The 24,290-nt window shown below is 36.7% G+C and overlaps 3 protein-coding genes and 3 pseudogenes across 3 annotated transcripts; 4 read left to right on the forward strand and 2 right to left on the reverse strand.

The window, feature by feature from the left end:
- The first annotated feature begins 4 nt into the window (after nucleotides 1-4).
- On the forward strand, nucleotides 5-3,446 carry LOC129320407 (E3 ubiquitin-protein ligase RGLG2-like; annotated as a pseudogene).
- A 149-nt stretch (nucleotides 3,447-3,595) lies between these two features.
- Nucleotides 3,596-5,827, forward strand: LOC129320406 (aldehyde oxidase GLOX-like). Its single transcript, XM_054965839.1, has 2 exons — nucleotides 3,596-4,657; nucleotides 4,762-5,827. Exons 1-2 carry the CDS (start codon nucleotides 3,992-3,994, stop codon nucleotides 4,900-4,902), a joined length of 807 nt encoding a protein of 268 aa, XP_054821814.1. The 5' UTR covers nucleotides 3,596-3,991; the 3' UTR covers nucleotides 4,903-5,827.
- A 1,124-nt stretch (nucleotides 5,828-6,951) lies between these two features.
- LOC129319741 (uncharacterized) lies at nucleotides 6,952-7,317 on the forward strand. The gene has a single exon (XM_054964816.1). It carries the CDS (start codon nucleotides 6,952-6,954, stop codon nucleotides 7,315-7,317), a length of 366 nt encoding a protein of 121 aa, XP_054820791.1.
- Nucleotides 7,318-7,710: 393 nt separating this feature from the next.
- On the reverse strand, nucleotides 7,711-10,090 carry LOC129319353 (proline transporter 2-like; annotated as a pseudogene).
- Nucleotides 10,091-12,718: 2,628 nt separating this feature from the next.
- LOC129319423 (protein-L-isoaspartate O-methyltransferase 1-like) lies at nucleotides 12,719-15,958 on the reverse strand (annotated as a pseudogene).
- A 1,099-nt stretch (nucleotides 15,959-17,057) lies between these two features.
- LOC129320468 (protein SIEVE ELEMENT OCCLUSION B-like) lies at nucleotides 17,058-20,342 on the forward strand. Its single transcript, XM_054965935.1, has 7 exons — nucleotides 17,058-17,333; nucleotides 17,435-17,536; nucleotides 17,853-18,301; nucleotides 18,405-18,514; nucleotides 18,603-18,745; nucleotides 18,844-19,323; nucleotides 19,419-20,342. Exons 1-7 carry the CDS (start codon nucleotides 17,109-17,111, stop codon nucleotides 20,034-20,036), a joined length of 2,127 nt encoding a protein of 708 aa, XP_054821910.1. The 5' UTR covers nucleotides 17,058-17,108; the 3' UTR covers nucleotides 20,037-20,342.
- Nucleotides 20,343-24,290: the final 3,948 nt, after the last annotated feature.

Raw genomic sequence — 24,290 nt, forward strand, 5'->3', positions numbered from 1 at the left:
TACTTCATCCCTTCTTCCTTAGTTTTCTCATTCCTCATTTCAGTTCTTGAATGTAGTGTTTTATTCATAGCTTGTATAACATGATAAAAGGGTGGGGTGGGGCTGCTAAACAAATGTCACATGATTGAAAATTCAAATTAGAATGCAGGTTCTTAGACTTACTCTCTTGTATCAATTGTGATCTTTCGCCTCTTTTTTATGGAAAAAGGTGGAGTCAGAATTTGTCAGATTTTCTTTTCAAAAGAGTACTGCGACAAATCGCTTTTACTTTTGTGGACAGTTCATCCTGTGAAAATTTAATCAGGCACAGAACCTCTGTAAAATTTAGAGGGGATGGGTGGATCCATTTCAAAACGGCGTAGTGGGAGCCAACGTTCATATTCAAGGTCTAGTTCACATTCGTGGAGTTACCCTCCACCTCAATCACCCTACGTGCAACAGAGCCAAGATTGTGGGCCTTGTGAATATTTCGGGACTCCATCTCAAACCTATGGTAGTGGTCGTGCTCCTGAATCAAGAAAAAGGTTGGAAGGGAAGTATTCGAAGATAGATGATAACTATATTAGCTTGGACCAGGTGCCTTTTCTTTTCCCCAAGTTTCAGTTCATGAAGTGGTATATATATACTATGAGGCAAAAACAACTTTCTTTTTTCTTGAACTCTTTTATGACAACTACTATCCAAGTGCATTGCTTTTATATGTTTGATCACGCATAACAATTATCATCTTGATGCTTTCACTGTAAAAATTGCTTTAATTATGGAATAAATAGTTTCAATGGTTTGCTTTTCCACAACATAATAGTTTTAGGCTGATGCTCTGACTGATGGCACAACTGTAACTGACATCTTAAGTTCACATTTTTTGACACTCTGCAGTAATTCTTGATTTTTTCAGGTAACAGAGGCTCTAGCAGGTGCTGGTCTAGAGTCATCCAATCTAATTGTTGGTATTGATTTCACAAAGAGTAATGAGTGGACAGGTTTTCCTTCTTTTCGCTGCACTCTTTTTTGTTGCCTTTCTTTTGCCATTTACTTGACAATTGACACTTATAGCTTGCTTTTTTATCAGGTGCAAACTCATTCCAAAGGAGAAGCCTGCATCATATTGGTCATGAATAAAATCCGTATAAACAAGCAATATCAATCATCGAAAAAACACTGTCTTCCTTTGATGAGGATAACTTAATTCCTTGTTTTGGATTTGGAGATGGTAATTTCAAAGTTTCAATGCATAATGTATTATACTCTTTTTTTCCTTGACAAGTTACATTATGTGTGGTTTTACATATTGGCAGCATCAACCCATAACCAGGAAGTTTTTAGTTTTTATCCGGATGAGAGATTTTGTCAAGGATTTGAAGAAGTGTTGAGACGATACCGTGAATTAGTCCCTCAATTAAAGCTTGCAGGTATCAGAACCTTGGTCAAACTTTATTTCCCTTTTTTATTTGACGGCAGCATCTTGCTCATCGTATTTTTGCTTACTATGCTGTGACAGGACCAAACATCATTTGCCCCAGTCATTGAAATGGCAATCACTATAGTTGAGCAAAATGATGGCCAATACCATGTCTTGTTGATAATAGCAGACGGACAGGTAAAGCATTTTAGATTATGTTTGTCAATGTGATAAAAATGGTTGGGGAGGGGGTGTCTGATGATATAAATATCAAGACCTTGCTTCTATACTATTAAATCCTAATGGCTAAGCTATGTCAAATAATTAGCTATGAGGATGCTATGATCACTTAATTTGATTTCAAATGAAATTGTATCAAAACAAAATCATTTAATTTACACATATATTGCCTATGTTGAGGAGATGTGAAAATGTGGATTCTAATATTTGTTGAAATTGAATAAAGGGCTTAATTATAGTTGCATAAGAAACTTGTAGAAAGCTTAAAGATGATATTGCTGCAGAATTGTGAGTATGGTATGGTCTGGGTTGCCTTTGACCTTGAATTGACAATTGGCATTTGGAAACTTCTTTATGTTGAACTAATTGAAGCTCAGGGTTGTTTTAGGTGACAAGAAGTATTGATACTGAGCGAGGGCAGCTAAGCACTCAGGAAAAGCAAACTGTTGAAGTTGAAGCTATTGTCAAGCAAGGCAATTATCTATGCATTGATGTAGTTTTTAAATTGCCCTTTTTGGAATTATATTTCTGAAATGAGAGTTATTTTTAGTAAATATCCCCTGTCAATTATACTAGTTGGAGTTGGTGATGGGCCGTGGGACATGATGAAAGAATTTGATGATAACATACAGCTCGGGCCTTTGATAATTTCCAGGTATGCATCTCAAGTCTAGAGTATAAGATGTTGTTTTGCTCTTGATTTAGGGTATGCTCCTATATGTTTTTCCTCAATAATGATAAAATTTTAATTTTTCTTTTCTTTAATCTCTTTGGCAGTTTGTGAATTTTACTGAAATAATGTCAAAGAACATATATCGATCCAAAAAGAAACAGATTTTGCACTTGCTACGCTGATGGAAATACCCTCACAGTACAAGGCAACATTGGAACTTAATATATTGGGGTATGCATGTTGAGCCTTTCTTTTATTCTGTTCTGTTCTGTTTTGTTCTCTCTCTATCTCTCTTTTCTGGTAAACTTTGCAGCATTTGATGTAGTAACTGTTGTAAAGCCATTTAATTTTGTAATCTTTTAACAATGCTCATAGAGGGAAGGGTATAGATAGGGTTCCTCTTCCCCCGCCTCTGTATGGTGCTGCATCTGTCGACACACCAAAAGCTTCCCGTTCAATCAGTTTTTGTCCTAGTGCACCATCTGACAGGCATAATGATACTGGCACGAATCACTCTGCGAGTTCTGTTTCAGATAATCATGTACTTTTTATTCTACTCACACCTAATTTGCTTAACAACATTGCTTTTCACAGAATTTTGGAACATGCTAAATAATTATGTTCTGTAATCCTAGCAGGTTTGTCCAATTTGCCTCTCTGAACCTAAGAACATGGCCTTTGGTTGCGGACATCAGGTAAGAGTGTCAGGCGGTTAATGAGTTTCTAGTTTTACATTTAGCTTTATGATGATTGAATGCATATTTAAGTTACGCATCAGTTACATGACTCATCTTCTACTTGATTGGCAGACCTGCTGTGAGTGCGGACAAGATCTGGAGACATGCCCCATTTGCAGGAGTACCATTGACACTCAAATAAGACTATATTAGATGATACCTCATCTGGAAACTTGTCCATGATTTTTCAAGTTGAGTTATTCTGCAAGTTGTCTGGTAATGAAAATGAAGAATGAAGCAGATAGGTGCTCCTTAGATTCACAGTGTACATATATTGGGTATTTATTCGTCTGAGTTTAAGGTTTTCTCGCATTCTATAATGAGCTCAACCATCAATCATATGAAGGCATTCTGCATTTCAAATTCATTAATAAATCCGGATAGTATTTATTTATCCTGCAGTCCTTATATTAATTAATTTTATGGTGATTCATTAATTTTATGTTATAAGTTTTATTGAATTGCTGTGTTTGTGTATAGTTAGATGGCTTAGAAGTTATACCAATAACTCGTATCTTCGCAGTTCGCGACATGATATTGTGAACCTAACTACTATCTTTTTAGCTTAAAGTATGAAGTTAATAAAAATAACCGAGGAAAAAAGAAAGGTAATACTGTAAGATGAAATTTTGGTATTAGAAAAATCAACTCATTCCATCCATGCTTGTGCGATTTTGACTATGTTGTTATCATTGATTAAATTGTACACGTTTGTTATCAACGAAACTCTTGCATGACCGGTGAACTCTCCTTATGGCAAGATTCATCTAATATATGTATCACATATTTTAGGACGAATTAGCAGACTGATTTTTAGCCTAGTTGATCGCTCCATTTCAAGTGCATGACTGCTAGTTAATCAGTCTCAATCTAAACTGGAGGCTACAAAAAGAGCCTCAGAGTCAGTACTATCTCCATCGTAGTCATCTTTCAGCATAGATGGAGCGTAGCTTAAAAACATTCCTGTATTCAGATAAAGTGATGATCTATGTCATAATCCTGCTTTGTGTTGGGTTCGAAGACGGTGCAATAAGAGGGGTCTCCAGAAAGCGGGGGGGACAATGGCAGCTCCTACTTAACAGTTTTGGCGTTGTGGGGATGCACATGGCATTAACTCACCATAACACTGTCGTAATGTTCGACCAAACTGGAGCTGGCCCGTCTAATTATAGGCTCCGGAGACGTTTTAATGGCACAAGGTGCACAAGCCGCGATGACTTGATGGATTCTATATGCTATGCTCACTCTATCGAGTTTGACATTAGCAGCAACAAATTGAGGCCACTAAAGCTTGACTTTGATCCCTGGTGTTCCTCTGGTTCTTTCCTTAGCAACGGGACACTTGTACAAATTGGTGGATATAGTAATGGAGCTAAGAGAATCAGAGTGTTCAGACCCTGTAGGGATCACCAGTGTGATTGGAGACAAGCAAAGAAATCCTTGTCTGATCGACGTTGGTATGCTTCCTCTCAGATTCTGCCAAGGCATGACAGGGTCGTTGTCGTTGGAGGAAGAGGAGTTTTCACGTATGAGTTCGTCCCAAAATTAGACTCTAGAGAAAGCTCATTCGCTCTTCCATTCTTACACCAAACTAATGACAGAAAGGTGAGAGGGAACAACCTCTATCCCTTCTTTCATCTTTCATCAGATGGCAATTTATTCATTTTCGCTAACCGTGATTCTATTTTGTACAACTTGAGATGACACAGAGTGATCAAGGTCTTCCCGGAGATGGTTCACAAAACTACCTGAGCTCAGGCTCAATCTGTGATGCTCCCATTACACCACGGAGACAATTTCCAGAAAGTGGAAATAATGATTTGTGGAGGAGCAGCTTCCGGAGCTTATAGAGCTGCCGATGAAGGAAGATTCTTGATGGGGCTACGTTCATGTGGAAGAATGGTGATCACAGGGAACAAGCACGTATGGGAAATGGAGAACATGCCAGGACCACGTCTCCTACATGACATGCTCATCCTCCCAACCGGACAAATTCTGATCATCAATGGAGCCAAGAGTGGCTCAACAGGGTATGACAATCCAAGAAATGCTTCTCTTCAACCTTACCTCTATGGCCCAAGTAGAAGACTGGGGAGAAGATTCACGATCCTCAGTTTAACCAAAATAGCCAGAATGTATCACTCGTCAGCAACTCTTCTTCCTGATGGCAGAGTGTTAGTTGCGGGAGGTAACCCTCACAGTAGGTATACATTTCACAATGTGGCATACCTAACTGAGCTGAGACTACAAGCATTCGTTCCAAATTACATGCACAGGAGGTACCATCGATGGAGGCCAAGAAATGTGTCCATTGCATATGGAGGAGGTAGTCGTGATGAAAGCTATGAGATTGGGTATGGGAAGCAATTTAGTGTTAGGTTTTTTCTCGGGAAGAGGCCAAGCAAGAAGATGGAGTTTAGTGTGTACGCGCCGTCATTTACGACGCATTCGTTCTCCACGAATTAGAGGTTGCTCAAGCAGAGATGCACACCATGAGGAGGCATGGAGGTGGCTGGATTTCTGCAGTTGTAGAAGCCCCACCATCTTCAAATGTTGCTCTTTCTGGTTATTACTTGTTCACCGTTGTGAATGCTGGAATTCCCAGCGTGTCCCTTTGGCTTCGCTTTATTCATGCCTAAGCTTTATAATTATCTCCTTGTTTTGTGTTACTTTCTAAGTAGATTTCCAAGTGCAAAATTTAAATGTAGTAAAGTCTAAAAGATGAACTTGTCAGGAAATTGTTTGCTTGTGTTAATGAAATTGTGTCCTTTCATATACAGAGCGTTCAACTACTTTGATTTCTTTCCTTTTTCTTTTATTTGATCAACTTTAAGACTTTCATTTTGTTTTCTTAGCCAACTAGAAACCCTCCATCACTATTCTTTGAAAAACGTAAGTGTTCAAAATTCTCGATAGCTGTACTGTAAAAATAGAATCTGTAAATATAATTGAACTTAGATAATAAGGACAAAAAATACACCTGCTTTAAATTTTGCTTAATCTAGTGAAATTGAAGAAATCATTATAGTTCTTGAGTTTTGTCTGCTACAAAAATTCTTATCCACCCAACACTTTGAACTACATTTAAGTGGGTCTACATAACAACTACAATGTCCAAATAAATTAACATAGATTCCATTACTTTATGAGAAAGTTAAGATAAGAAGATAAGTGGCAGAATTATAAAATTCCAATAAAGTTGGGAGATAAAATTAAAAAAATGTGTATATGAGATTTTTTTTCCATCATAAAAATTTAATTTGAGAAATTAAAATTGAAGAAGTAGGGGAGACCCCATACCGGATGCATGCTTATTGAATTATTCTCTTTAATCCTATTTATAAATTACTTTCATCATGTTTTATTGGAATCAAGAAAAATCTTAAATTTTATTAACTTTTTTTTATACAAAAGGAAAGAAAAGCAAAAATCTTATTAACTCTATCTTAAAACTTAATAAGGTTTTACCTTTATCTCCTAATAAAGATAAAAAGAATTATTTTTAATATTTTTTAATATTTAATAAGAGTAAAATGTAAAAATAAATATAAAAACTAGAAAAATGCCTTATAAATATGATCAAAATTAATTATCTTTTTCTACCTTATAAATAAAAATAGAGGTTTATTAAATGTAAGACAGAGATGTAAAGGGTTTCATGAATGTACACGTTAATGAATACCAAAAATTGCAGCTCCAATGGCCTCATTAATTAATTGTACCAAACAAGTTTGCGCATGAATACGTGTTGCAAGCCAATTTTAAGCCACAAAGTTGAGTAAATCAGAGGATCCACGAGCAAATGTCCAAAATCCTGTGAAGAGAAATAAGTTATAATTAAACAAGCGTGGCTTGTCCTTGAAGTTGTGAGCAAGCATATCAAGCACTTTCGGTCCGCGATGACTTCCGGGGCCAAGCTCTCTTACCAGAGGCTGCAAAACGAACCAGAGTTTGACGAAGAAGTACTAGAGAGACAGGTGAAGAGTGCAAAGGCATGGCTTAAATTCAAGGCTCTAGCTGGTAGGAGAAGGCGAAAGCTTCATGTTCCCAGACTGAAGAGATTCCTCAGAAAAAGAAGCAAGATTCTGCGTAGCTTCAAGGTCTCGTGGCGAAAAGCTCTGCACAGGCTCGAGAATGGGCAGAATCATCTCAATGATCTCTTCGGGGGAAACTTCCTATTTATGCACTGCAATCCCACTCCTTTCAGTTTGAGTCATGGCCTTCATAAATCACCACCGACTTATTCTATGGGAAGGATCTTTTAAACTCTATGTACTTCGTTAATTTACTATCACCCTCTTCTGTATTTTGTAATGGCTATTAGAAATGCTTCCGCGTATATTCAGGAAAGTCTTACTACCACTTTTAGATGTGGTGCGAATCTTATACGGGACCAGCCATCAGTATGGACAATGTTTTAAAACCCTTCTTCATGCCATAGATTTTATCACTCGTTCTAGCCTGGCTCTGTCTTGTCTTTTCTCCCAATTATTCTTCAGACATCGTCGTGTGTGTGTGTTTGTATCTGTGTGTTGCAGACAAAATTGTCAGCTTTCTTCATGACTTACTAATTCTAGATGCTCCTATTTTATCATCCGAATAACCAAAAACTCAATTTTCATCAGTCAAAGAAACAAATTACAAGAAAACAAGAGAGATTCAATCGATATACTGCACGTTCGGTGCTTTACATGAATTTGATTTTATTTTCGTCAACGTGCTACAAAACATGATGCAACAGATTCGAACTAAGATTTAACACTCGCTACATAGTATAACTTTCAACATCTTTCTTGGTTTGGAATGCCAGTAAAAATTATGTTTTCAATCAGCAAACTGTCTGTCTGGAACTCACTAAAGCATGCTATTCGTTCCAGCCCTGTTTAATTTTATTTTTTTTCAGAAGTAGCCGTGAAAGAGCGACTTCATATATTCTGAATACAAGGACGTGAAGTTTTGAGATATAAGCCAAGGATCAAACTTCACACATCTGCAAAGAAGTGATACGTACGGATGTTGTCAACGATCAATCGAACTGCAGAAATGGTGGTTACTACTGCGAGCGCAGAAGAGAAAATAATGCTAAACCAGTGCCATGCTTTCTTCTCTATCCTTGCCGTCTTTCCCTTCACCTATATGATCCACAAGACAAACTCACAAATGTATAATCATACTGACAAGCAAAATATATGCATGCTTTAGTAATTGAAGGTGAGATTATATAAATTATCAGACCTTGAGAAAGATCATACTGGGGAAGACGAAGGTAAGAGGAATGAGGGAGAAAGAACCAAGCAAGTTGACGAAGTCGCCCATGAAAGGAAAAGCAGCGGTGACGAATGTGTTGCCTGAAAAGAAGAGTGTCCGTACGAGGAACAAGCGTTTAAGGTTTTCCTTTTCATGCATCCCCTTGTCAATGTCCAGGAACTTGGTATCCAACGCCTCATGAATCGGAGCCACAAACATCTGCATTCGTTGGTACATTCGACAAACCTTAATAATGCCACCATTGTGTTCAACTAAAAAAACAAAAGAATGTGTGGCTGATTACGTGCTGGGACACGACAGACTGTAGGAAGACGATGGCGTTAACGACTACAATGGCCCATTTAGGCCCACTAAAGTTTTCGGGTAGGTAAACGGACACATTTGATCCATAGGCCCAGTAACCAACAACGATGACTCCGTAATAGAAGAGGAGGCCTAATGTGTACTGTGAATATAACGCCTTCCGCATATTGCTCACAGCTGGCTTCCTTAGAGTTGACTGCGTCCGATAAATACGCAAAAAACAGATCATTCTTTCAATAATGATTTCATTGAAAGTATTATATAATTTGATGTAGACTTCGGTCTAGGATACATCACCTGTATCTCTAGAAGCAGGCCTGAAGTGTTGGAGACAATAATGGCAGAGATGGAACCGAAGGCACTGAACACCTTGCTCACTTGGCTTCCGCTAATATCATAGTCTCTATTGGAGTTTGATTTGCCTTGCAATGGCAGTAACAAAAAGAAATGGCATATTTTATGTGGGTTACTGTAATTAAGAAAGAATCTTCCAAGGCCAACATTAATTATGAAAGACAGCAATTAATGCGTGGCGTACCATCTCTGACAACGACAAACAAAGTTACAATGATATATGCAAAAGTAAGGACGGCAGAAACAGCAAGCCAATTTTTCATGGCAGACAAGGTTGGAATGAAGAACGCAAATACGAAGTAAGCTGCTCCTGTTATCACTATGAAGTATTGAAGCCTCAGCGGTGAATCGCTGAACTCTGAATTTATGGCCTGCACGCATTTTCACAGTCAAATATTATCAGCTAGTTTTGTCGCATCAAGAGACAGATAGTGTTAGCGTTACCTTAAGTGCCTGGCCTCCGAGGATTATGAAACCCATGTTTCCGAGAAGAAGGGTGAGAAACTGCGCAGCCCATGTGAGTCGGTACATAGCATTGCCTTGAAATACATAAAAGAAAGATGATGTGATGAGCTCGTGAAGTTGTTCAAGGATTTTGGATCCGATCGGGGTTATAATGAAAAGCTCACCAAAAAGGAATCCCATGACATCTCTGTATCGAATGAATCTCTGGCCATTGACGAACTGAAATGATGCTAAGAGCCAGTTTGCATAGGCGGTGTAGAGTCCCACGACAATAAGGCACAGGACACCCCATTTCCAGCTCAGAGGCACCATTATCAGATTCGAGAAAGTTAATATCCATCCACAGTTGAAGCTCGTTATCAGAAGTATCCCACTTGCTGCCACGAATCTGCAGCAAACCACATGTTCATCAAATTAGATTAGGGTCATCAAATTAGATTAGGTGTAGAACAAGCTCGACCCAGATCTCCGAAGCAACAGAGAAGCAGCCATAAGATGATTACCGTGGTCCACGGTATGAGCAGAAGTGACCCCATCAATTTGGGGACTCTTTTGAAGACCCTGCTCGATACTCAGAGGTTTGTTTCCTCTTTCTTTATCCATGGAGACAGACACGAAAATGGAACACACCATCTCGTTCTATTACGTTTGAAAACATTTCTTATATAATTCAAAAGGATTGGAATCCATTGGTTGGTATTTTTTATTATTTTGCCTCCATTATTGTATCGGATCTGATTTCGAAACAGCAAAATGCTCGTCACCAGAAAAGACCTAAGCCAATTAAATTAAAAATTTGGATGCTCCAAAATTTTTAATTTTAATTTTAATTTTATATTTTATAAAAAATAAAATTTATAAATTTTTTTTATAAATATATTTATCATTAATCTGAATAGTATAAATTTAATTTGAATGTTTCAATTTAATATTATAATTTTTAAAAATGATTATTTAGATATATTCTGGACAGTCCAAATTTAATGTTAAATTTTTATTCTAAATTTAAAGTTTTTATTTTTATTTTTATTTTATATTTATTAAAATAAAAAATTATTAAAAAATTTAATATTAAATCTGTCTTATTCCAGAGTACATCTAGATAGCCAATTTATTAAAATTATAATATTAAATTAAATTAACTAAAGTCTCAAATTAAATCAGTAATGTTCAGATTAATGATAAATATATTTATAAAAAATTTATAAATTTTATTTTTATAAAATATAAAATTGAAATTGAAATTGAAGAACTTTGGACCAACTAAACTTTTAATCTAGATGGCCCAATTTTTTTCTAGTAAAGAGCATTTCGGTGCTCAACAGCTGCTGAGCACTGAAATCATATCCTTATTGCATCTTATGCTCTTAAAAAATTTTAGGATTAAGAATTATTTTTGTTTAAATTTAATTATGATTAATTTTATCTTTTACATTTAAAGATTCCCTTCGTTATTATCTTAATGTTAAAAATACGTAACATCAATTAGTTATCAACAGGTCCAACTATTTTTTAAATATTTTTTATTAAATTATGGGTCATTTTTGCATTCAACTTCTATTTGAAATATTATTTTTGCTTCTTAATTAAATATTTTATAATAAAAAATATTAAAAATATAATATAAAGCCGATAGTAATTAGAAAATAATAAGGTGATCAAGAATAAAATTTTTAAAATTAAAAAATAAAATTAACTCATAATTAAATTTAAGAATATTTATAATTTTTTATATATAATTTAAAGATAAAAAAATTATTAATTTTAATTTTATTTGGCTCTCATTTTCAAACGGTCAAAAAAACACCCTCACCTCGGAGGCTACCCATCTAGAAAACGTCAGCTAGTCCGACCATGCTCTGGAGACCATTGAATATGCTTTTTTTTTTTGGGGGGGGGGGGGGCGGCCATCGCATTGAATATATTTACTTGCGTATCTATGTGTATGGAAGTCAATGCTATGTCCATCTGTGGTTTACTGGTTGTTTCCATTCAAAATTCACGGCCGCAACTTGTTATAATTTAGAAAACATCAAATTGGAAATATTAGATTAGTTGCAGTATTCAGATATTTAATTGGAAATCAGAAACGTCTCAGGATGTGACGTTAATAGAAAGCATACAAATATCAGTCACTTAGCTTGACTCCACCCCAAATAACCAATCACGTGGATCCCACCGGCAAGTAAAGAATTCTCGCTCATTTCTGTCCCCTTCAGGATAACGCGACCAAATATCAACCTTCAGAATGTTCAGACGGATCAAAGATCGATATTGAAAGATTCTGGATATGTATACCAAGTATTATTAGTATATTGGACAGCGAGATGCTATTTTATTCTTGTACGGCAGAAATTAATTAAATTGTTGGTCATGAAGCTGGTTTTTCGTTGTTGAAAATTCAAACAAGAGAACACGAGTTAAGAGTTCAATGACCCACCGACGTGGGGAGAAAAATTAGAAAGCAAGTTGCTGATTCAACTGTAGAACCGTAACATGTGATGTATGTACGTGTACTTTGATGGGAAGGCAGTTCTTGGATTAGAGTGGGATATATTACTGATAAGGAAGAAGACTAGGTATATTACTCTAATTAGGTTCATATGTTACACTAGAAAACATACCTCGGAATATTTAGGAGATTGGGGTTCGTGCTACTCTTGAGAAAGGGCAAGTAGAGTAGCACTGGTAGATTACTCTCTTTCTTCCGTTGGGGTATGAAGGCTTCTATTGTGTTGATGATGATTTGCTTTCATTCGAGTAAAATTTTTGGGATCAGATGGGGTACCGAGGAATTAAGAAAAGTGTCATCCAATCATGTCGAGATCGAAACCACACGCTACTTTATTTGCGATATTTTTGGTTGATTGATCCTGGCTCGTAGTTGTAATTTTACTTCAGAGTTATTAGGCCACTTATATCTAATGAAACGTTTCTGGACATACAAAGAAATCAGGGCATTTCTGTTTCTCCGAGTTTGAATGCAATTCTTGCATGGCAGTTGCAGATTGGAATGAATTTTGGGCCGCAGTGGATCTTCCGTACATATCCTTATTCTCTACTCTACAACAGGATTTAGATGCAAGACTAGTGACTCTGAATAAGGCTACTGCTCCAAGAGGATCACGGCCTGAACGTTCCCCTCGTGCCTTCGAACCTTCTTTCAAAATCCACGTCGACTACTTGCCATGGGATGTTGACAATGCTCGGCTGGAGCAAATCTTCAGCAAACAGTCGATCACGTGGTTTTGGCCTCGTCACAATGGCCAATGAGACTGACATGAATGATACTATTTTTGCTCTTGATGGTCAGGTATTACACAAAGTACTGAGTCACCTGACTAATGGTTACATATATATATAATGTACTCAGCCATACACTATACACCAGTCAGTCACTTGCATTCATCGATTAATTGCTACAACTTAAGCACGAGAGGATATCAATACTAGCAGCCTCGCAGTTGAGCGTCAGGGCTGGTGAGAGGCACATAACGAACAGAAGTCTCGGTTCGGATGGCGAGAGAACCATCAGAGTTCTTATGGACCACCCGTAAATCCTGAAACATGTTTCCCACAGGAATCACCATTCTTCCTCCTGCCTTCAACTGTTCCATCAGCGCCTCTGGAATTTCTTCTGCTGCTGCTCCCACGTGAATCGCATCATAAGGACCCCACTCCGCCCACCCTTCTCTTCCATCTGCTCCCCCGAACTCTCATATTATACATCCCATAATTTAACTCCTACACAATATTATATTATAATTTTTTATTCTATTTATAAATTATTTTTATTAATTTCATCGATACTAATACAACAAAACTATAAAGAATAATGTTTAGTAAAATAACAAACATAACTTTCAAAAAATAAATAAACTATATAATATTATTTTTTTATTTTTTCTTCTCTTACTTTTTAAAAATAGTTTAGACATTTTATTTGAAATAAAACATTACTATCAATCAACAACTTATAAAATGAATCACTTTACTCTTTTAAAAGATGACCAATAAAGTGAATCGGAGGAGTGCCCTCATCAAAGTGTGGGGGTGTGTGTGGGTAATTTGCTCATCTTAGTGACTCAGAAACAGTTACAACCATTTAAGCTACACTGAGGCTTCACCAGTATACCTGAAATGTCCCCCCGTCTAAACCGTATTTTCACTGTGCTAGACTAAAAGTTGTTTGAACCTCAAATATTTCAGATTCACAACAGTTCCAGATTCATACCCCCGCAATGCATCGAGAGGGAGCCATCTTTCAACGGAGGAGCCGCTGCACTTTTTTGAATATTCTCTTTTGATGAGGACACCAATTCAGGAATATGCTCCACTCCCACAGCAAGGCCTTGGGATCCAACCATCATGGCAAAGCACGCTGTCAGATACCCTGTTCCTGCAAAGAGATCAACACCAAGGAAATTTGTAAATAACGATTGTAGATAGCAAGAGGGAAAAGGAAAACTGTAAAACATCAGAAGTCACAGCCGATAGAGATCCATATTGTTCATCCCATTAGATACCAGATCCGACGTCAAGAGCACGCATTCCAGGCTGCAGGTTCTGCTCCAACAACTGAAGGCAGTAGGCATGCATGTGAGGAGCAGATATAGTGGCATTGTACCCTATTGGCATGGGGCTGTCAGCATAAGTTTGCATTCCCTCGGGCACAAAGAAACCTCTGTTGATGGCCTCCATTACTCGGGCCACCTTCTTTGATGTTATTATTCCACAACGCTGCAACTTCTCCACCATTGCTTTGTTCCTACTGCTGCCACTCCCGGACCAGAAATGCTGTAATGTTCAGGAAAAAGAAATGGTTTGCAACCTAATTCAATTATTAAACAGTAAAAGAACAGAACATCTGAAAGAGGAAATAAACAATATTTGTTTCCTCCTTTTATCGTTTCTCTGCCCTCGCAAGAAAACACTGAGAAGATGAAAAAAGGTAGCTCCCGGTCTTAAAATCTACAGAGGCCCATTTAAAAAAGAAAAATCTGCAGAGACAAATAAGCATTGATTTATACAAGTTTCTGCAGAGAACTTAAATCCGGAATGATGGATTCAGATCCCTCCACTGCACTGTTGGGCTTCCGAAGTATTAGGAATGCACAATTAATGTTGGTAACCATAAAAGCGGGTGGAATAAGTAAGTATATGCCACGTATAAGAAGGTCCAAACACAAGGCATGAACTAATTCGCAGATCTCCTGATAGAAAGAGATTCTAGTCAATGCTAAAAACCATAGAGAAACCCGTCAAAAAGATAAATAATTATGATTCGACCAAGAAAGACTGGCTACACAGAGGAAGACAGAGATATGTAAAAAGTCATGTGCGAAATTGCTCAAAGAGCAAGAAAGACAGGGAAAAGGAAATAACAAGAAAAACCTTGATGAAGGAGCAAAGAAAGAAATGGAAGGGGATGGAATAGGGATATATACCTGCATGGCAGAGAAGAGAGTGTGGTTAGGGTTAGGGAAAAGGGGAGAGGGGGAGGAGGAGGAGGAGAGGGTGGGGTGAGGATGAGAAAGAAAGAGGTGGTGGTGAAAGTGGTGACGGAGCTGGGGAGGGTAGAGAGGGCGAGCAAAACAGTAGCGGCAACCGTACGCTGACACTCCCACGATTCGCATTTCTGCATCTATCTATTCTTCGCTTCACATGCTCTCTCCTCCACCTCATACATATACTCGTCACACGTGTCCTCTCCTCTCTTTTTTTAAATTAGATAAAAAAATGTAAAAAGAATTTTTCAAATTTTATTGATTCTTGACGTTTGGGTGCAACGAAGATATGGTGGGCACCTGATTCCCTTCTCATGAACCAGGATTTAAAGTTGGGAGAATCTCATCCAATCTTTTTTTAAAAAATTAATCATAAATAAAAATTAATATTAAATGAATTATTATTAAAACAATAACTTAATTTTTTTTAAAGGAAATTTATTATTAAACCTTATATATGATTAATTTTTTTAAAGAGGTTGGATATGATTCTTTCTTTAAAATTATATATGAAAATACAGTTCTGCCCTTAACAGCTCCGTGTTGACCCGTCCTTCACCTTCATCGCCACCCCCCTTCCCTAGCGACGTCGGCCTTCACTACTTTCTACGGCGACATCATTGGCCATAGTGGGTTGTGCGATTAATGAACCTCAGATCACGAAGATCTCTTCCACAGAGTGCGCCGTCAAACTCTGTCATCATTCTTCCCAAGTCGGCATCATTCATCTTCATCGGCTTCGAGCTTCGTCCTCACCCTCCCCGCCGTTCATTCTTGTCAGATCTGGTATTAATTTTAGATCTGTAAAAACAAAGCAAAAAAATCGAAGGGATGGAGATTTTTTATGGCTGTGCGATATGTTTTAGGTTCAAGGAAGAAGAAGATGGTCCTACAATTCTGATTGGAAGGAAGGGGCAAGATTCCGATTCCATGCCGGAGTACACGGAAGAAGAAGATAGCGCTAGATTTATGATGGGAAGGAAAACGCAAAATTCAGATGCTGCTGTTGGTTCAAAGAAGAACACGACGGTTCTAGATTGATTTTTGGAACAAATTCGGGCCCAAACTAGAAAATTAACAATTAAGCGTGGGCTAGAAAAGCCCATAAAATCCTTTTTGCAGCAACCCACAACGGTCCTAGATGTTCTAATTTCACGATGAGGATGAGGAAGGGACCTTTTTTTTTTAAGTGTAGTGATTTTGTCTTTGTTTGTTTTTTATTAAATTTTAAAAATAATTTTTCCTGACTTTATTAAACTATAAATTATCATTTTATTATATCACATTCCTTACCATTGCATCCATCGATTCTTAAACTATTATCCATGATTCTTTGAATCAAAGGGCTTGGATAATATAATTAAACTACAGAATTAGGCCCAAAAAAAGTGGCAAGAAACCTCCAGTAACATTATCGTAATTCAGTTAAAAAGTATGAGGATTCCTCATCCTTTAAACTACATTCTTTGGCAAACATGAAAGTAATTAGGGTAAAAGGAAAAGGGGAAAAAAAAAAAGGCGGGGTGGGGCACTGCCCTGGGAAAGACTATCGGGGACTGTGATTTTACCCAATTTCTCTCCGCTTCTTTCTTTTTTCCATGAGTGATAATAAAATTGCAAGACCATGAACTTTTTTCCTTTACTCTGTTGTTTCTTTTCCTTATGTTTCTCTTTCTTTCTATCATATTATATACCACAGCTACCCTTGTACGCTGCATACTATTGTAGTGGGGCATGTTCCACATAACTTGAATAAAAACTCTTCAACTTTTGTCTCCATATTGTTGGGACCCACTATCCAAGATCTTCTTTAATAACTAATTTCTATCACGAATATTTACAGAGATCGAGATCAGTTTATTACGACAGAAGCTTATTTGTGCTTGACTCACCCGATGACGCAATAGACTCAAAAGTTGAAAAATATACCACCTACTTATATAAACATGCACTCTAACCCTATAATCTTATCCAAATCAGGAGATCACTTTTGCTTTTGTTTTATACCCCAGTTGCAAGCAAGGTACATGTTCAATAAGAATTTATTCCACATCCTTTCATTATTTAAGTCTTGATCGTTGGTAGGTTACAACACACGTACACAAAACCAAACACTTCCTCTACATTCTGTTTTCTGATATCATCAAGTGTTGAGGACGATGGCAAGCAGCCACCCTCGCCAACTGGCAGCCATTCCCCCCAGCAAGATGCAGCAAAGAAGAGAACGCAGGATGTTTTCAACCTCGGACGACAGTGCCATGATGAAGCAAGTTCAGGCCACTCACGCCCCAGATGGTCGTGAAGTCGATGTCAAGCCCGTTCTCCAAATCATTGAGGAAATCTTGATTCATGTCATTGCTCGTACCGTTGACGGTGATGTTGATGTATTCTTTACCACTACTTTCTGTTTTTGAATCCATTCTTAATTATCGTTTATGTTATAATCTAATAATAAGCTAAGCTGCCTGTTTGGTTTTGTTCCTAGGGAAAAAGAGAACATGTTGATTCCATGGAGAAGGCTGCTGTCTTTGCTGAGTTGGACATGCTTGATTCCTTGGCCTATATCATATACAAAATTTCCTGCGAGGTTGTTTTGTTATGCCGAAATCTGCAAAACTTTAAATAAAGTTCCTGTTTATTTATTACTGTCGTGAAGGTTAAATGTATTTTCTACGAAGATAACTGACAATCCCCTTTTTTAATTTTTCTCTTTTTTCTTTTCCTAGGAGAAAATATATACTAGTCTCGATGACTAGGGCAATTTCTTTACAAGGACCCTAACGCAAGCTTTCGTAATTTCTTTAGCTCGATATTCAGTCTGATAATAAAGTTAATTTTCTGCCTCTAAACTAATAGGACGGTGAAAACTGATTGAGCATTGCATGACTAATAAATATTGGCAGCTGCCTTACAAGTGCCTAGGAGGTGGAGATCCACATGCAACAGCCATGGGGATCCTGAGCATTCTGTCTAGCTATCCATGGCATGCAAAAGTGGCGCTAACTTTATCAGCCTTCGCTGTTAACTTTGGAGAATTTTGGCTCGTTGCTCAGTTGGGAGCTACAAATACGCTTGCTAAATCTGTGGCACTGCTCAAGCAACTGCCTGACCTTGTAGAGAACCATGCCTATCTGAAACAGCAATTTGATACATTGATCAAGCTCGTGAAGGCGATTCTGGACGTGACAAGGTGTATCATTGAGTTCAAAGAGCTACCCACTGAGTACATTTCAGAAGACACTCCTCCAATGTCCGTTGCTAGCGCTCATATTCCTGTTGCTGCCTATTGGACCATCCGAAGTATTGTGGCTTGTGCTTCGCAGGTTGCAAGTTTTGTAGGATTGAGAAATGAGTAAGCTCGGAAGCTATTAGCTCCATCCCATTCCCTTAGTTTTAACCATGAACTGACTAAGAAGCTCCATTTTTTACTTTTTACGTTGGTTCAATGATTATAGCTTTGGCTCAACCACCTCAGAGGCATGGGAACTGTCGAGCTTGGCCCATAAGATGAGCAGTATATATGAGCAACTTCGGAACCAGCTGGCTATCTGCTACCAATATATAGGTGAGCACATCAAAATTAGCATTTTAGTGTAAAATCTTTAATCTGAGTTAATAATACATAGTTCATAAGAATATCTATGGAAATGCAGATGAGAAGAGGCACATTGAGGCCTACCACAATTTGTTTCGCCTCTTTGAGACAGCCCACATAGACAACCTGAAAATTCTCAGGGCATTGATATACGCCAAGGAAGATCCACCCCCCCTTATTGATGGATCTACCAAAGCAAGGGTTGGCTCTAACTTCTAACCCTTTTACTCTTCTACATATATGCATCTTAAACCCACAGAGTCTAAAACACATGCATTATTTCACTGGTTGAACTTCAGGTTAGTCTGGAGGTGCTGAGAAGGAAGCATGTCTTGCTGCTGATATCAGATCTCGACCTTTCACAAGAAGAGATCATAATACTTGATAACTTGTACAAAGATGCACGATCAAGGAGCGAGACGCACTACGAGATGGTATGGATTCCAGTTGTGGACAGAGCGGCCTGGAATGACATGGGTAGACAGAAGTTTGAGCATTTGCGAGCATCGATGCCATGGTACAGCGTGAGGGATCCCCTGATTATCCAACCATATGTGATAAAGTATACCAGAGAGGTGTGGAGCTTCGCAAAGAGAGCCATCTTAGTGGCCCTTGATCCGCAGGGCAGGCTGTCCTCTCCCAATGCCCTCCACATGTACTGGATTTGGGGAAATCTGGCTTTTCCATTCACTCGTGAGAAAGAAGAATCCTTGTGGAAGGCAGAAGTCTGGAGCCTTGAGCTGCTGGTTGATGGCATTGATCCTGCAGTTCTAGAATGGGTAAGTCTTGATACACTTTCCCTCGATGGCTTGAACTTGAATAACAACAACCTTTGTACTGACGTATTAATGATACTGTGATTGGATTCTACCAGATGGCAGAAAGCAAGTACATATGCCTGTACGGGGGTGAAGATCTTGAATGGATCCAAACATTCACGAGCACTGCAATGGGTGTAGCAACAGCGAACAAATTCTCGCTGGAGATGGTCTACGTGGGGAAGAACAACGCCAAAGAGAGGATGCAGAGAATGATCAACACGTTCACGACCAGAAAGTTCAGCTACTTCTGGCCGAACGTGACGTCCATATGGTTCTTCTGGACAAGACTGGAGAGCATGCTGTACTCAAAACTACAGCACGGGAAAACAGTAGAGAGCGACCAGATAATGAGCGAAGTGATGACAGTGCTGAGCTTCGACGGGAGCGATCAAGGCTGGGCTATATTCTGCAGAGGAGCGCATGAAATGGCGAGAGCCAAGGGAGACACGGCGTTAACATGCCTAAGAGAGTTCGAGAAGTGGAAGGAAAGTGCAACGAGAGATGGATTTATACCGGCAATGAACGAATATCTGAAGCAACTTCACACGCCGCATCACTGCAATCGCCTCATCCTTCCAGGGAGCACAGGGGGGATTCCGGAGAAGGTGGTGTGCGCGGAATGTGGCCGTCAGATGGAGAGGTACTTCATGTATCGCTGCTGTGTGGAGTGAAGGAGACAATACCAGTAGTTATATGTATTTTCATTATATGATATGTATGGCTTGAGTGTTTAATTTTGAGCTTGAATCGTTGTGGTTTGTGTAGTTAGCAATGGTGTTTGTGTGAGGAAGAGGAGGATGATGTGCGCGTGTGGTTTACAAAATTGAGTCCGTATAAGATAGGGAGCTAAAGTGCGCCGTAGGTTTGGTGCTAAAATAATATACTTGAAGTGTGTGCTATTTGTGGCAACAAAAAAAGCAAGTGTGCGCTCTTTTCTCGTTCTCTGTAAATGCCATCTTCTTCGTCATCTCTTTTAACCCAATCGATCCGGTGTTTCAAAATGTTTTCACAAGTGCTTTAATAAGCATCATATGTTCATTTACATTAATAAAAAACAACGTTTTGATGTTATTATTATTATGGAAAGAAAAAATTGAAATTTTTAATTAAAAGCAGAAAATGAAAAATGTCTTCCTAGCCTTTTAATATAATATTGAGTATTTTATGCATGGTTCATAATTTTGAATTCACTCCATTTAAAATATTTTTTTCAAAAAAGAAACCTCTTATGAATAAAAAGCACCTGATTTCTTCTTCTTCAATGTCAGCATGCAAAGAATTCCCACATGACGCTTGAACATTTTTACTGTTTTCAATTGTTCCTTTTTCTTGATGCTGCACGTCTAGAATGAATTGCTGCCTGAAATTGAAGATTGGTAAAATTTTGCTAAGTGTATTATTTTTTGTATTGTATTGTATTGTATTTTCTTTTTTTTTTTTTTGGGCTCTTCTTTTGTTTAAAAAGTAAATTCCATCCTTATGTTCAGTCTTCAATGTAGTTTTTATCTCGGCCTGAGAGAATCTACTTTCTTCAACAATATTCATTTCCTTGTTTACGTAAAAAAGTTTAAGTGAGTTGATTTACAAAGATTTATCAGGATTAGAGCATGTCTGTAAGCTCTAGAAGCGCTTACATATATATTTATAGATCACCCACTAACAAAGTCCTCAAATTAACAATGGAATTTGATCCTATAATTTTATAAGTTATTTGTTAAATATTTACTAACTGAACCAAACTCATTAATTGTTTCAACAATATTTATTGTTGAATCCTTTTTTGTTTTTGTTATTGTTAGATATGGGTGGACTTGAAGATGGGGTTTTAAACTCATGCTTGCTCCAGTCTTTAATTAATATAAGACAAAGTTTGAGAGTATTTTTTTTATCTTAAATATAAAACAAAGCAATGTTTTCAGAACTGAACCAGACATTGAACCGAAAAAGTTAGCGGTTCACCATTCGCAATGTTCAACTGGGTTGGATCAATGGTTCAACCAGTGATGTCATAATTAAATTAAAAAAAGTATATATGTGTATAATAATTTAAATATAAGAAATACATATGAAATTGCTATTTAACTTAAAAAATTAAATATTTTAAGTTTATCATGACTTAACAAGCCACATGATACAACATAATATCAAATGATTAAAAAAATTAATCTTTTTTTTTACAAAAATTTGATAAAAAAATATTAAAAAAATTTTTTTTGAACAGTCCAGTTTTTGAAAACCGAATCCTGTTCCCAGCTTAATTTCAGTTCTAGATCTGACTGCCAATTCGAAACGGCTCAACTCTTAAAATAATTTTTTTCTATGAACCAAACCAAAAATCAGGCTGGTCGACGATTGGACCGGTTTTCAAAACACTAAAACAAAGTTAGAGACTTGGAGTAATTAATTTGTTTTTTTTCAATTTTATCCTTTATTTATTGTTTGTTATTTGAATTCCTAAACAATTTATTACAGTCATTAATTATAAAGAAGGGTAAAGTTGGGACGTTACAGATTTTTTACAATTTAATTTCAAGATTATGATTAACATGTTGTAGTGAATGTGAAGTTTGTCAACTATGTCTCATGTTAAGGATCGGAATAATAAGCCAGAACCCGATGCAATTTGGTTCGAACTAGTTAAATCTAATTCTAATGTAGCTTCTATAAAATGGTTGGTGTTTGTATGTGTGTGAATGTGTGTGTGTATAAATTCTTTGGAATTGGGATTGGTAAATTTAAGTGATTTTTTTGGGTAACATTTTCATTCATTTTATTATTTTTTATAAAATATAAATTCTTCTTTCTTTTATTTAAAAAAGGAAAACTTCACAGAAATTCACCAATCCCGACAGCAAATGATTTAAATCCATAGATAAAATCATATTTTGCAATTTTTACAAATAAATATAAGTTTAAGGACTGTTAAAATTTGTCCTTTTAAAAATGTGATTGGTAAACAATGAAGAGTTGAAGATATGCTTCTTTGACAAAAAAAAAAATATTTTAAAAAACTACTATGAAAAAATAACCTATTTTTGCATGAATTTATACATCCTTTAAATAGTATCCACATAAAATAAAAATATTTAGACAAACAATGCATTAGACAAACAATGCATAAAAAGTTGTGACGATTGCCGCAACAGAGAGTGTACAAAACTGAAAATCTGCAACTTTCCTAGAAGATGCTTGGCAGCTTCTTTGATTTGCACTTGTTCAAAACCAGTTCGTGATTCACACTCAAATCGATTCAAACTGCTAAGAGTCTTGCTGTGAAACTCACAAGTTATGCCCGTGTTTTTTGACCAATCAGTTTAACATTGGGAGAACAGAGTAGTAAGGTTCATAAGAGAAGAAGCCGTATGAAAAGGAGTCCACTCTTTGGCATGCATAGAAAATGAAAGCTGGGGCAATTCGGGCAATCAATTCATTGCAGTGAAGACTTTTTGTTTCTTTTCTTGACTCGCGACTCAACCCAACGAACACTCCAATTCCAAGGAATGATAATTCTGAATTTTCTTTCTATGATTAGTAACCCTTCTTCTCTTTTTTTTTGGGGGGGGGGGGGGGGCGGGAGGGACTCATTTAATCAAGATGTTGAACAGACTCGTCGTTCTGACATTAAATGTTAAATTTGAACGCAACGCTTCTAATTTTATTGTGTGACTATTAAAAATTGAAGGGCATTTTAGTGAACATGCTTTTTCTTTTTGAATGGACCGAAGTCTTTCGAATAATTTCAGGAACGAGAGGCCCTCATAAATAATTGATTCATTACTTAATTATCTGTTAAGAAATCTTCTTATGATGTAAAATATAAACATCTTTTAACAATAATCTGTACGCTACTAAAATCATTATTTTCATGAGAATATATATTGTTTTGTCTCCTAACTTTTTCTGATTTATGATGAGTAATGCTTCCAGAATGTTCAGAATACCAAACGATGAAATAAATAAAAAGAAGTATGCACCACAATAAAATGATCTAACTAGACTTTGAGATTGCAGTATACAGATTTAGTTTTAAAAAAAACTTGAGGGGAAAATGTTTAGAGGATCCAAATGAAAACAACGATGATTTGTCGAGGAAAGGATTGATTGGAGATAACACGGGTGAGAGTGAAACTTACGGTAACTGTGACATGCGACGAGTTTAGAAAAACTAGCGGTCGTACGGCACGCACTTTGTTACACCACCCGCACTCTATTTCCCCCCAATTTTAATCAATCAATCAGAGGCCATATATCTTGACATGTATTTAAAGCTTTAAATTTTAAAATAATTATAAAGTAAGATAATGAAGCCTTCAGCCCTTTAAGTTTGTTTTATTTACCAATTTAATTCTTTAAATTTAATTTTTATCAATTTAATTTTTTATATTTTTAAAATTATCGTGTAAGTCTTTTTATGTTTTAAAATGCTAATGTCAAAATAGTCTAATGTGCAAAGAGCATTGATGGTTTGGCATATATGTATTGTTAAAGAAGAACAAATTAGCCCTCAAATGAGTTTATTTTTTATCAATATAATCCCTTATAACTTAATTTGTTTTCTTGTTTTTTAAAATTTTAGAGTCTATTTTTTCTTACCTTACTAACTATACTTTTTTCATTAATTTACATTACTACTATCAATAATCTACTATCTAAGTTAGCAAATTTGAACCATGCCATCTTTTTTTAAATAATAAGAACCAAATAGATAATAAAGTAAATATAAGGACTAAATTAATACAAATTAAATTTGAAGGACCAAATTAATACCTGAGACAAGCTTGAGAGGCTAAAAGTTGCATTGTCCCTATATATATACTACATAAACATTATATCTCATAATTATTTTTTATGTTTTCTTTTAAATTTTAAAATATTTATTAATTTTTTAAAAATATATTTTTGAAGTCCAGACTATCAATAATATT

Source organism: Prosopis cineraria, unplaced genomic scaffold, assembly GCF_029017545.1.
Source record: "Prosopis cineraria cultivar Desert tree isolate PC_DT_omini unplaced genomic scaffold, ASM2901754v1 PC9, whole genome shotgun sequence".
NCBI lineage: Eukaryota > Viridiplantae > Streptophyta > Magnoliopsida > Fabales > Fabaceae > Prosopis > Prosopis cineraria.